General features: G+C 36.0%; 1 protein-coding gene across 2 annotated transcripts in view; it reads left to right on the top strand.

Moving 5' to 3' along the window:
* cdh22 (cadherin 22) overlaps window positions 1-14,634 on the top strand; it is a 161,409-nt gene that overhangs the window by 93,091 nt on the left and 53,684 nt on the right. For both annotated transcript variants that reach the window (XM_005805248.2, XM_023325751.1), the window contains 2 exons: window positions 1,602-1,896; window positions 14,092-14,211. In XM_005805248.2, the coding sequence (XP_005805305.1) occupies window positions 1,602-1,896; window positions 14,092-14,211 (415 nt within the window). The remainder of the gene's footprint in view (window positions 1-1,601; window positions 1,897-14,091; window positions 14,212-14,634) is intronic.

Genomic DNA, 14,634 nt, shown 5'->3' with positions numbered 1-14,634 from the left:
TGACCATTTTATGTATTAACTGTCAATACCACACAGATAATTAAATTAGAGCTTTGTATTCTTATTACATTTTTCATATATTTCCATCTTTTATCTCACTTGATTTATATGCATGAGTTCGTTGGTGCACAGTTGTTCTTGATGCTCTTTCTCCAGCCTTGGTTCACTCCTTATGAACTTATGCAGATTTTTGAATGGATCACCTTGACCATCTTCTCAAGGTTATTTATAGCTAAACTGTATGTTAATGCAGAGTTTCCTATCATGCTTTTCCCTAGACTTATTGTTTATATGATTTACTCACATTATTGAAATTTTCTGAGATACTGAATTTTGAATTTTCATTATGTCAAAGTCATACTCATTAAAAATAAATGCTTGAAATATGTAACTTTATGTTTGATGAATCTATTATATGAGCTTAGTTTAATGAAATGAGTGGAAAAAATGTACTTTTTCATGATATATATTTTTTAGCTGTACTGGGATATAATTTGGCTTATATGACATGTTTTAGCACTACTTTTCACCACAAGAGCATAAGAGAGATTCATAGAGCACACACCATCTTATAATCAAACAGCATTTGACTGTTACATAGATGTCTTAAATCAAACAGTTGACAGGGTATGTTAGATACCTTCAGATTAAAATGTGCTCTACAGCGAGACTGCATGACTTAAATATGCCGCAGTTCAACGAAATAAATTCACCTAGCTCTTTATTCCAGAGATCTTCATCAATCCATGTACACCCTACATTTTTACTATCACTGCCTTAGTGATCTAATATGTGGGTGCTTGTCAGTTTGCTATTTCATGTTTCCATTTTCCTTATCAGTGATAAATCAATTCATAAGTACCATGTAGACATTTTGTACCAGCATTGACAACTAATAAATCAAAGTAATGATGTCATCAACTTAGAGGTTACTGTAAGGAATGGGAGTTATTTGATTGCTATAAATATCAACTGGAGGTTAGTCAGAGTTCTTATTTTGTTGTTGTTCAGGGGTCACATTCTGGCCACAGGTTCCAACAGGAATCAGAATTACAATAGATTAAAATATGATGTAACAAATATTCAGGAAATAAGATTATAGTTAAGTTGTAAATGAGACAGTACTTAACAACAGAAAAAAGCAAACTCATATAAAGCAGTAAATAACGGGTTACATATATGCTTAGACAGAAGCAAGATGGTGTGAAATAACAATATGTGTACATGAAATAAAATACAGAAAAGGACAAATTAATTAATGGGTAAATGAATTACGATCAGATCATGAGTAAATGTGTTGGTTAGCAGTAAACACAATCCAACTGTATATATACAGTATATACTGTATATATACTGTATGTATATAATATAAAAACACTTGCAAACATCAATAAACTTTGTAACAGCAAACAGAACCATTGAGTCTGCTCTATCTGATGTGGTGTTTTTGTTTTTATGCTGTCCTATTTCTGGTTATTTATTTAAATAAGTAAATAACTCAACTTATTTGACATTGTGGTGTTGCAGTAAAACAAACTCTGTAGGGTTTCTCCTGTTTTAAGCCTTAATTTGCATTTCATTACATCTGTATCCAATTTCAGATCCATACAGACTCAGATGAAGGTGAGGGCAATATCAAGTACACCATTTCAGGAGAGGGGGCAGGGTCCATCTTCATCATCGACGAGCTTACAGGGGACATACATGCTACAGAGAGACTGGACCGAGAGGAGAAGGCTTTTTACACGCTTCGAGCTCAGGCCCGAGACCTTCTCACCAATGCCCCTCTAGAACCGGAGTCTGAGTTTGTCATCAAGGTCCAGGACATCAATGACAGTGAGCCCCAATTCTTGGAAGGCCCCTACATCGGCAGTGTGGCAGAACTGTCACCTACAGGTAAGCTACACGTTTTGCTGCGCAGTTAGGTAAGTGTCCTCTGAATAAGATATTTGAGTCTTTGAACACGGAATGGCTTCAAGCTGTCTGTGGTGTATAGAGTTTGGTTATATAACTTCTATTTAAACTCTGCATTAGAGGTGTGTATACTGTAATGCTACTTCCTTTGATCAAAGAAAGCCTGAAAGGTCTCTAGATGACACAGTTCCTCCTACAGTATAATTGAACATCAAAGCAGAGGACATGTTAGAAAGTAAAATTGAATTTAAGTAAACTGTGCAAAGTGATATACAGCTTCAATCTGTTGGCAAGAATGAAACTGAAAATTAGTGTAACAGAGCTGGTAAGTAAAAGAAGCAAAGACGAAAAACCTGATGAGATTTGGGGTTTGTTCTGACAAAAGAAATGTTTTTTAGGAAAATGATGTTGAGCAATAGGGTTTGGGGGAGGTACATAAAGTACAAGAGAGGTGCCGGAGAAAAGCAAATGATTGTGACAGTAAATCCCACTGCTAAAGCTTTTAACAGTGACGCAATACTGCTAATCCTGACAAACGTGTTTTTATTGTTAGCAACCTTATTAGCAGAACCCCATGGCTGCCTAAAATTATCAGTGGAATGGAAAGGAAAGGTGAAAGTAGTGTGTATGAGGCTTCATTAGCATGGCATTAATGTCAAAAACAGCTGATGTTTAATAAACAAAAATCTATTTGGCTGCCAAGCGATATCACAAAACCATGTGTGATCAGCATGTTGTGCTTGACACGACGTGTGTGGGGGTGTGTGTGTCTGTGTTTATTCACATGCAGTAGAGGTTTGGTAAACAGGGGGCACTTTTTTGTTTGAATGACTACAGGAGTGCTGCAAAATGGAATGAGTCTTACCCTATTCAAGCCTGATTGGAATTAATTCTTGCTTCCTCAGCATGATCCAAACCATGGGCATTTTCTGCCTACGGTGTGCTGTAAAACTGAATGGGGTGGAAGAGTGAGTATGACTGAGAGAGAGAGAGGCAATAAGATAGGCCAAGTAAAAGGTAAGAAAAATAGGTGAAATAAAAATAAAAGGAAGCAAGAAGGGCATAGTTCTGGAAACTATGCAGTCCACTTTCAGCAGACAAAAGCAGGCCTGTTGCAAAAAAGAAACATGGACTAACAGAGGCTTTGCTTAGTTAATAGCAGTTAATGCACTTTTAATTGCCATGACCCTACCACCTTTGTTTGACCCTGTCTCGCTTCAGTCAAATTACGCACTAAATAGGTGTGCAGTTCATGTTTTAAACATGATTGTGCTGTATTCAACTAATGAGATAACATTAAGTGCTTAGTCAAGCATTCTTCTGCCCTGCCCCTCTTTGCTTCAGTTCTGCATTACTGAACATCAGTAAAGCCAGTGATGCTTTTTTTTTTCTTTTTTGACATGTCTACAATAAAGTCACAAGGACAAAGACAATAAAAGAAGTGAACAAGAAAAAGAACAAATTCCTGGCTAGACAAGTTTTACTACCACTTCTCTTAGTGATGATTTGCCTTGTGGAGAGGCAAGTCATCTGGTGGACCAAATGCATAAAAAGGGGGACCAGATGGTCCACTATTGAGGGATGACACTTCCCAGCTTGGGGAAGTCTGTGGTGTTGAAAAGGAGACTCTGACTGACTACCTAATGTTGTATTTAGGAGGACCAGTATGGCATTTTGCCATACTGGCAATTGTGAAATAGTGATACTTTTCCTCACAAAAGACAATTCAAAACCCTTGAGCAGTGTTGCTGTGCCTGCAGTAAGGATTGGTAACGTTGATGAATATGAGTGCAATCCTTCTGATTTCTATACTGATTCAGGTAACATTGTTGAAAAACTATGTAGTCTTTTAAAATAAAAGACCCCAAAACAGCAGTTTAGACCAGTTTGATGATATTCAGTCTGTAATGTTATTCTGTTTTCCAAAAACAAAGTGGGTTAATATTTCTTTTGAAAACAGTGAAGAAAAAATATTTTCACGTTGACATAACGGTAAACTGTGAACATGGTTTTGCCTTCATAAAGAAAAATGTGCATTCTTAAGGTGTAATGGTTTTATTGTGATTTATTAATAAACTTACTTACAGTTAGCGAATGTCTTAGCATCATCCACAGTTTCTTTATAATTTATTCCAGTTGTCAGTGTTTTTGTAGTTTGTTTTGTGCGTTTGGAGATAATTTTTGACTTTGTGAAATGAGGTGGGTGTAAAAGCTTAGTAACATGTTGTGTATTTATGACTTTGTTCTTTTCTTGCATGAACCCAGGATATGCTTGAAACCCCGTTGGAATCAGCAGTTTTTTATAATGTAATTTTGAACACAGCTCCTGTGATGTGAAGCAGGGTTGCATTTTATGCTGTGATTTGAAGCAGGTTGCAAGCATTAGCCACACCAGGGATTTGCACACTATGCTGTTTTACTGCCAACTGTATAGGCAAATTGTCTTGAAACACACAAGGCTGTAATAGTAGGAAAGTAATCAGCAGTCAGCTGCCTAGGGCATATTCATCTTTACTTATCACTCCTGTCATGTCTTCCTATGCCATTCTTAGTCATGGCGTCAAAGCCCTCGATTCTGCTTGTCCCTTTTTCTCACAGGCTTCCTGTCTCTATGACTATCTGCCTGTTCAGCATTTTTACATAAATAACAATTGTGTGCATTATGTTTTCACTCTGCGTTACCAGGATAGAGTAAGTAATGTGCAGCAATGTTATCCACATGAGATGAGATTCCCTGGTTAAAACTTAAATCTGCAATACAGACTTTGACCAGTTTCCTTTCACCCTTAACCCCTCATTATTAGCTCAGCAAAGTCACATTAGGAGGTTAGCATTTTGGTTGTTTTGGTGAGTTAGGGGAATGCCTTCATTGACCTAAGAAAAACTAGAATATTCTCAAAAACAAAAAGATAGGGGTTGCTAAGAATTTTTTTTTGGTTTGGTTCATTTTTATTTAACTTATTAACATATTTTTAAATGTTTAATGACAGTTGCAAACAGTGTAATATGTAGATGAAGGTGATTTGGTGATTTACAGTAAGATTTGTTATTTGCAAGAAATAACATTTCTCAGTTTGATATGTTTTTATTTCTCAACAAGAAACTAAGATCCAGTGGGATTTATTCTGAAGTATTAAATTTTTTATATTTTTGCTATTCATCAATTCAACAACCAGAAAAAAAATTATGCTGATTACTGCTGCAGGATAAATGAGTGCTTACAATTAATTAGTGGAATCCAACAAAGTATGAGCTTAAAAGCAGAGTTCAATTCTTCAGTGGATTATTGTAACCACTGCCTGAATGAAGGACCAAGAAATGGGAGGAGTATCAGAGATCTTTCTTTAATTTAAATAATCTACTGTTGTGTCAAATATGTGATCTAAAGTTACCCCTAATAGTGCTTTTGACCCAACATTTTACCACTTTGTTACATTTACATTTGTGTTATATATTTAAAGATCACAGTTGAATCCATCCATCCATCCATCTTCTTCCGCTTATCCGAGGTCGGGTTGCGGCTTCAGCTTCAGAAGGGAGGCCCAGACTTCCCTCTCCCCGGCCACTTCTTCTAGCTCTTCCGGGGGAATCCCGATATGATTCACAGTTGAATCATATTACAATATCAAAATATATCCATTGCTGAATATTTTGAATAATGGTTGCTTACTTACAACTTAATGGTTTTATTTCTATGTCTGTTCAATTCTTATTTAATTTCAAATAATGGATCCATCATTAATGCAAATCATCCACAATGTTAAAAGTTAATGTTGCCTCATTTTCATTTATGAGATAATGGTAAGAGTACATGTCTGTCCATTTAAACACCCATTCTTCTATTATGAATAAGATCCAATCTATCTTTGGCAAAAAGCCCTCAGCCATCCCTTTGGACCCAACTGCATTAAGAAGGCTACTTAATGCCACATACTAGGAGAAGATGCAAAATTAAAAAGTTCCATAACTTTTAGTGTTAGAAGGATTTATGTTTAGTGTGAACAATATACAGTTGATATAAATATAACTTACTGTATCTTTGCCATCTTTATGCAGAAAGATTCAAAACTGCTGCACTTAACATCATGATACCTTAAAACATATGTGTAAAATATATTTTATGGAAAATTGCTAGGATTTACTTCAGTGAAACTAAATTGAAACAGCTGCTAAATGTCAATTTGATTCCAAAAATCATTTGTAGGCTCTAGTGTCCCTTATGTGATAGTAGGCTGACAGGAAACAGGGAAGGAGAGGGGGGAAGACATGCGGCAAATGTCATCGGGTCCGGGAGTCGAACCCGCGACGGCCGCGTCGAGGACTCAAGGCAGGGGTCCCCAAACTTTCTCCTGTGAGGGCCACATAACTTGTCCCTTCTCTGATGGGGGGCCGGGGTCAGTTTGTAACAGAAAAAGTGTGACGATTGTAAGAGTGCTAAACATAAAAATGTATTGTTTTTCAGAAAGCACAATCAAATAACCTTTTCTGGATTCTTCAGAGAACAAAAGTCAGGAAATAACACTATTTATGAAATAAATAATAACCAAATAACACTGGGTTCTCCACATAAAAAAAAAGGGTTAGGGTCAATTATATGCATGTATAAAACAGTTACTAACTAGTAGTTAATAATAAATAAAGTTCATTACTAAGGAACATTTATTTTATTGCAAAAGTCCAACTTATCAAATAAAAATGCACATATATGAAAATACTCTGGTATTGTTCAGGGGGCCGGACCAAATGTGGAGGCGGGCCGCATCTGGCCCGTGGGCCGTAGTTTGGGGACCACTGACTCAAGGCCTCCAAATACGGGTCGCGCTAACCCCTACGCCACCACAGCACGCCCCATCTGCAAGTTTTTTGCTCTGGCATTCTAAAAAAAATTACATACAGTGGATATAGAAAGTCAAAACATTCCTTTTTAAAATACCAGGTTTATCTAAGATAAAAATGTTTGACATTTTTCCATGTTGAATTTGTCATCTGTGAAAATCAACTGAAATCAAGTTTCAGTATCAGCTGTCATGAACTATAGGCAATTTGATTATTCTTTAAAAAAAAAGTTCAGCAGCATAAATGGGACATTCTAGACAATTTTAGCTTTTTGTGTGGTTTTGGGAAATGATGGTCTCTTGGGACAACTCCCACTTCCTCGCTGTCTGACAGTGACATTTGCCGCTCTCCTCCTGAGCATCATGCTAAGACTATGGATCAAAGGGGCTCATGAGGATCAAAGTGTACACAGGTATCAGTAAAGAAAAGGGTATTAAAATTTCACAGCCAATATCATATCACAGTGAAGGCAGTGATTCGTATTTTAAAAGAATATGAAAACAAACCTTACCACAACTAAGGACTGATAAAGACAAGATTCACACTGGTCAGGAAGACTACAAAGAACATGGAAGTAATGCAGGAATTCTTAGTTCGTACTGGTTGAGTTCTGCATGTAGGCATAGTTTCCTGTACTCTCTTTTTGTCTGAACTAAGGAGTAGGGTTGAACAATATAATCTATTTTTTCCAAAGAAAACATGTAACATATTATGAAAGGAACAGCATGGCAGCATCGATCTCTTGATTTACTTTCTTGAGATAGACAAACTATACTCAGTTCTTTTTGGAAAGGTGGAAAAAAAAACATGAACGGTCCCATGTTTCAGTTTTGACCCAAAAATTGAGACTTCTGCTTAAAAACGCAGAAATACAAAGATAATGGTGTTTTTTTTTTTTTATCACCACAGTGAGTTTAATTGATAGAGAGACTCCTGAACAAAATTTTATTTGTCCATTTTTTTTGTTTTAAATGAATGACATATTTTAAACATAGCGAGAAGATTTTTGTGCATTTCTTTATCTTTGTTATGATCCTTAGATGCAAATGCAGAGTAGTTCATACTTAATGAGATGTTGAACTAAGGTTTGTGCTTCTCAAGGCTTTCTCATTAATATTAAATTTGATCTACCTTTTTTCTCCTTTTGTTTGCCATCTTTAGTAAGACTTAAATATTCATGCAGCTTTGAGCTAGGCTTTAAAATAAAATTATAAAATAAAAAAATAAAAAAACAGTGGGTAAAGTAAACTGTTTGCCATGGGTCTGATCATTACAAAAGTTGCATTAGGCAGTGAAATAATTGAGTTTTTAGTTCTGGCACATATAGTGCAGATACATTATTGGCAGTGGCACCCTAAAGCAATAGCTTATATGCTCCTCACGGCCTGCTAATATTGAAGTAATAAAGACAGGCCTTTTCCAATTTAAAATCACTATTACACTGTGTTACAACTTGCATACTAAGACATCCATCAATCAGTTTTTTTTCTTTTTTTTATGTGAGCTGACTGATAAAGTACTATAGCACATTTTCTCGGGTATGAAACCATTTAGTCTCTGAGACGTCGGTTTTTTTTTTTTTTCTTTCTCCATTGGGGTTGGATAAGAATGTAACTAAGTGAACAGCTCATGGTGTAAAAAGAAATCCACAGGATAATTCTGTGATTGATGCGGGTTCCATCATAAATTACTTCAGACCCGTTGAGTGGCAGAGCTATACATAACATCTGTGCCTTGGCCTTAAACTTCAGGTCACACTGACTGACAAGTCAAATTGTCCAAAGAAGATAAATTAACAGTTCTCCACTTTTTGTGATAATTGCTATGAATTACTGAAAATCACTATTGTTTCAAACGTTACTCAACATTTTATATCCTTAAGCTCATTTATCAAACTATGTTAAAGAGTTTCTGTAACTGCACACAACATGTCTAATCACACATTCAAATCATAATTCCGTATTTATTGGGGATGTTTAAAGAAACTGTGCTTGGATTCGTACATGCACACAAAATGTATTTGCCCAACTTATATTTTGATATATGAATACTTCATGATTAATCAAGAAATTGATGCAAGGCAATATACCTGAGATCCCTCATAATTTATAGACCACATTTGCAATTGACAATAATTCCTTTTAAATATGACTCCACACTCAAAAATTGTTTTTGTAAGCACTCAGCGTTTAAGACTCAGATTACAAAATACAAGACAGACCAACTAAGTCTTTGCTTTACTTTGTATTCTCTTGATCTCCTGACCTTTATCCTACACCATTGTATAATTACCATAAGAGATGCCCCAATCCCTCTTCATGTAATGCAGAGATTCCAAAGGAGAGTTTATGTAATAATCACTGCTCTTGCTTCTTTGGCTTTGATTGGTTCCACAGAACGAATATTACAATAATAAACCCTTGTCATACTAACAACAGAGGAGGTATTTCCAAACACTGTTACCACAAGAGAAAGGACTGCAGCAATGCAGGAAAGTTACAATCAATATATCCTCCCAGCTACCTTTATGTATATGACTAGCAACATGCACAAATATGCACTCAACCGCACTGCCTGACATGATTGATTTTGGCTGATCTCAGCAGGCAAGGTCATGCTTTTACATCTTTAGGGAAGAGGATAAGCAACAAAGTGGTAATATGGGATTCAGTATGTAAAATTGTCCAACCTTAAAGAAAAAGCAGCAGCATAATAGATCTGCAATTGTGATACACAAGATTGAAACATTTTTATAGAACTGTGATATAGCACAGAAGCACCGGCAATCTTTTCCAAACAGTATACTGGACTTTTCAACAAAACACACATGCAGAGTGGGTTGAGAAGTTATAAATGGAAAAAGTTATATGCTGGCTTTTGTGTTTTTGATTTTGTGTTCATGGATAATACTTTTTTATTATTTAATCCCACACAGAAACACCCAAAATAACAAAATGCAACAAATTAAAGCTGGTGTGCCACACTGGCTCAGAACACTGTTTTGCAAGACAAGCCATGATCTGATCTATTAAAAGACACAGGTTCAGAAGCAAACAAAGATTAGATTTACAATATCATTCAGCAGAGATGAAAAATATCCCTAAATCCTTGTTGAGAACTGAAAGAGGATCAATGTAAGCAGGCCACTGGCTGTTATGACATCACAGATTTTTCTTTTCCTTAAACCTCATTCACTCTCACCCATCTTTCTCTGCCTTACTCCCTCTGCCATCCCTTTCCTGGGGCATTTATGTGGATGAGAGAGAAATGAATCAGATTTGAAGTAGTAAAGGAATAACTTTTCATGTGAAAACATCTCAGCTTTTATGGCTTTACTAAATGATCCATAATGCGGGCAGGGAGCACTCAGTCCTGCAGATTAAGGTGGGTCGAGGCAAGAGAGCGGCTCACTGTTGCAGTAGTTAGACCCCTCCATTGAAGCCTGTACCAGTATCGCACCAGCTGAGATAGGCACAAATCTCTTTTACGAGGCTGCCTCTTAAATAGCTGTCAGTCTAGTGTCTCACACGTGGTTCACTCCTCCTGCTCCCTTTGCAGTAATTGAACCATCTCTCCCAGAGTGCTGAAATGGTATGGGAAGCCATTCCGACAGCCTGTGTTGATACCATTAAACCAAACTCATGCATAAATCTGACTATATAGCCATTGTCACTAATCCCCAATGAATCCTCCACACCCCAGAAGCAACCCTCCTCCTTGTATATTGTCACGTCATATGATTAGCTTTTTTTTACTTGAATATTATTTGCACTACTCATAAAAAATACTATAAAAGATATAGTATTAATACATATCTGGAAAAAAAAACACCCCACATTCACACACACAATTGCTGCTTCCCTGCTGTAAATTCTAGCAAAGACATTTCATAACTGTTGAAATAATTTTGAATTCAAGAAAACAAGATATATTAGAAAGGTTTCAAAACTGCAAAAAACAATAATTATGCAAACTGTTAGCTCCTTTACTGTGTTTAAATTTATATTAATCCCACCCACCCTTGGGAGGTGTAAGCACTTTACAGAAATAAATGATACAATTATAGAAATATTAACAAAGAATGTGGATAGAAGTTGAGATTAGTGAAGAATTTGTCCCCCAATTACTTACCCACTATGCTAGGACATTTAATGAATAACAAAGCTGTACCCTCATTAATGCTGCACAGCAAAGAGCCATTGCAACCCTGTCTAGTCCTTCCTGCTGAGGGAAATCATGGTGTGATACATTTCTAAACCATCTTGGTTTACTTAATGGTCCTTACCTGTTACAAAATTGCATATTTTGTTGTCTGTAACTAGACAGAGTTTTAATAATTTCTGATTATAAAAAGGATCCCAAAGTTTAGCTATTCCTGTGCTGCAGATATTAGTTCTGTGATCTGGGAGGGTTCCTTCTGAGTCTTTCCTGTAGACCCTACTGTGCTCTCTGTGTGCTTTCCTCCTACCATCCAAAGGTTGACTAGCTTACATGTTAGGACAGCTATTTTATTTCTTTTTTCAAATTGAATATTGTGTGTAATGGTGCATGGCGGTCTGCGAGTGTGTTGGCCTTGAGAAAGACTGGTGATATGCTCACAAATAATAAAAATATTTGCAGGCTGCACATTGAAGTTTCACTTCACAGTAACACTGGACTAAATGCATATATTTTTTTTAAGTGGAATATATTTTCTCAGAATGGTCAAAAAATGAAGACCTGCAATGTTTCACTTAGAAATGCCTTAATTTTAGGTTAACACACATTTGACTGACCAAGCTTATTGTGATTGGACATGTATTGAGACAGGCATATATAATCTGTCGTTTTCCTCCAAAATTGCTTTGGGAAAGTCAGTGAACACCAGTATTGTTCCCAAAATCTTGGTTTGCTTTGTAGGCAACTAAGGGGACAATTTTGTTTAGAAAAATATACAATGATACAATGATTCAATATTAAATTCTTAAAGAAATCATAAAAGTGGTATTTGGCTTGTCTCTTAACATTGGTGTTGCAAATCATAAATGGATTGCATGTATGTTTTCCATCAATGTTCACTAATTAAAGACCTTAATGTAAAAATGCATCCATCATCACATTTCCAATGATGTACAGTCAGTTACTATTTTTACTTTGTCGTACCTGAACCAAAAGAAGAAAAAACATCAACCAAAACATCTGTGTATTCATCTCGAAAAAAGAAATCCCTGTTTTGTTTGTGGTTTATTTAAATCATTATAGTTTGAATACACATTGCTTTATCTGAGAGAAATAATTTCTATTACTGCTGTGAGAAAAGCCTACATTTAAATAGTGAACCCCACAATAGATGTGTTTCCCTTCTGTATGTATAGTCACCATATGTAAAAAATATATATATTTTGAATTAGTTCATACAAGTTCATAAACACTTAAAATTCCATTAGTGCTGCCAGCAGATTCTCTAAGTAATGACTTTCCCTGCATAAAATTTTCTTGAACCCTAAAACTAAATAAGAATCCAGGAACCAAACTCATTTCTTTCTCCAGTTAATATAAACACATCAAAGAAACATTTACATTTCTATAGTTCTCTCATACCATCTGACGCTGCTGCCAGCAGTACCCAGAAACAGCTCGATGTCTAACTGAGTATTACCTGGGAAAATTAAGATAAGCAAGTAATCCTATGAATAAAATGGCTTTGCTAGACCCATAGCAGCATGGGCAGAATAATCAGCAGAGTAGAAAAGAGATACATTTATGGTTTTTGCCAGAATTGAAAATACCTTACCTTTTACAGTCTCATATTTCCATTAAAATATGATACCTCCCTAATCTCTCAACTGGAATGCTACATTATTTTTTTTAATAATTTATGGTTCAAATGCATATTAAAACCTTTTACCAGCATATTTATGAGTAATATTTTAAATTAATTCTGCAAGTGAATCCACATTTTACTGAAGCTTTCACAATGCATTTGGCAATACAGGCCAAAAAGTTAATGCAAAGCAACATGCAAACTGGCAAGCGCCGTTTTACATACAGTAGGGTACAAAACGGTGGTTCAGAAGGCACCTTGGAGTGGTAATCCAAGGCATGTGATTTAATGGCTTGCTTGACCTTAATGGTAATCCAGTGCCCCTTCCCCCTAGTCCCCTTAGGAACTCCATTCAGTGACAGGAAACAAACAGTGCTCTGACACTTCCTGCTAATTAGCATCATTAGCATATGGTCATTATGTAGCTGGACAGTAGCATGACAGGGCTCTAAGACGGGCTACAATGGTGACCTTTATTGGACAACACCAGCTGCCAGTAATTACCCATAGAATTGGCCAGATGATTGGAGACAGAGACGGACTCTGTGTCCTTTAAGACCTGTGACGTCTCTAAACATCTTCCTTTTTACCTCTTTTTACCTTCATTTTTCTTTTACAAATATATTTAGAGGCAAAAAAAAAAATGTGCTCAGATGGGAAACAAATATGCAGTCATTTCTTACCATTCTAATTAGGAACCTAAAGTTTACAAAGCTCTGGGCTGAGATTTAACTAAAATGTGTGACTAAATGAGACGATGTGCCTGCGTATCTGTTGCCAGAGGCTTGTGCATGCACACTGGAGACAAAAATATCGCACTGAGTGTAAAATAATGATGGGGGGGGAAAAAAAAAAACTACGCCACACACCCTGATGTCTTGTACAAAAAATTCTGCTTTTTTTGCCTAAGTGCTGGTAATCAGATGTTGTTTGATCCAGATCTATGAAGCTTGTGAGAGTCTTTGAAGATGTTGACAGAAAACTCCATGTTTGCTGTCCTCTGTGAGGCCGTCTGTGCAGATGAAAAGAAAAAAAAAATCTTAGTAATGTTGTGGCTCACATGCACATGCATTGTGAAAAGGTAATTTGAAACTTCAAAATACTTGTAACGGAAATTATGTGCAGAAAGGCTGAATTTGTTTACTCCTATCATAACCCACAAATGTATTGATATCAAAAGTATGAAATAAGTATGAATGCAAATGCTGGTAGGTTTACAAAATTAAACACATGACTTTTTATTTATATGAATAGATCACCTTTTAGCTATCAACTTTTGCTTATCCATAAATGTTCCACCAAACATTCACTTAAACCAAACTAAGCCTAAACCATATCTGTCTATGCTGAACAGCTCTACTTCACCAGTGTGTTCAAAAGTTCTCAAGCCTCCATTTGTCCTCACAAAGACAAATCTAAAACAAGTTTGACTCTAGCCTGCACTGATTTATGATTCAGGACTAGTCCCTAGTGGGTTTCTGGCTCTGGAGCCTCCATTGCCATTTTTATTTTTACATTATGCTGTCTGTCTTCTACAGGAACGTCTGTCATGAAGGTTACTGCTTCAGACGCTGACGACCCTACATACGGCAGCAGTGCAAGAGTGGTTTACAGTGTACTGGATGGAGAAAAGTTCTTCACTGTTGATAGACATACTGGTAAGAAGAAACTCCAAAATCTGCTTTTTATTTATTTATTTTTTTTTCCTGTGCTGGGTTCTTAAGTATCAGCTTAATTTTCACAGACCAAAATGTTCAAGATCATAGCCTAAACCATGAAATCAACTGGTTGTGTATTACTATACAATTCTTGCCAAGAAGGTCCATTCCAGTGACTAGCAATACCATGCTGTGTAAATTTTGCAAAACGTAACACCATACGTGTCAATTGTTAGATATGGAGTGTAAAATTATTTGCATCTGTATGAAATTCATCTGTTTTTGCTTTTTGTCTTTAATGTTTATATAATATATATGTTTATATATAATCTCAAACTAATTTTAAACTCAAACAACAATAATCTGTGTTTATTGAAAATATCTGTTTTCAAATAATAAGATGTATTGGAAGAAAAAGCTACC

This window comes from Xiphophorus maculatus, chromosome 20 (assembly GCF_002775205.1).
Source record: "Xiphophorus maculatus strain JP 163 A chromosome 20, X_maculatus-5.0-male, whole genome shotgun sequence".
NCBI lineage: Eukaryota > Metazoa > Chordata > Actinopteri > Cyprinodontiformes > Poeciliidae > Xiphophorus > Xiphophorus maculatus.
Note: the sequence above shows the minus strand (reverse complement) of the source record. Positions and strands in the feature narration are given on the sequence as shown.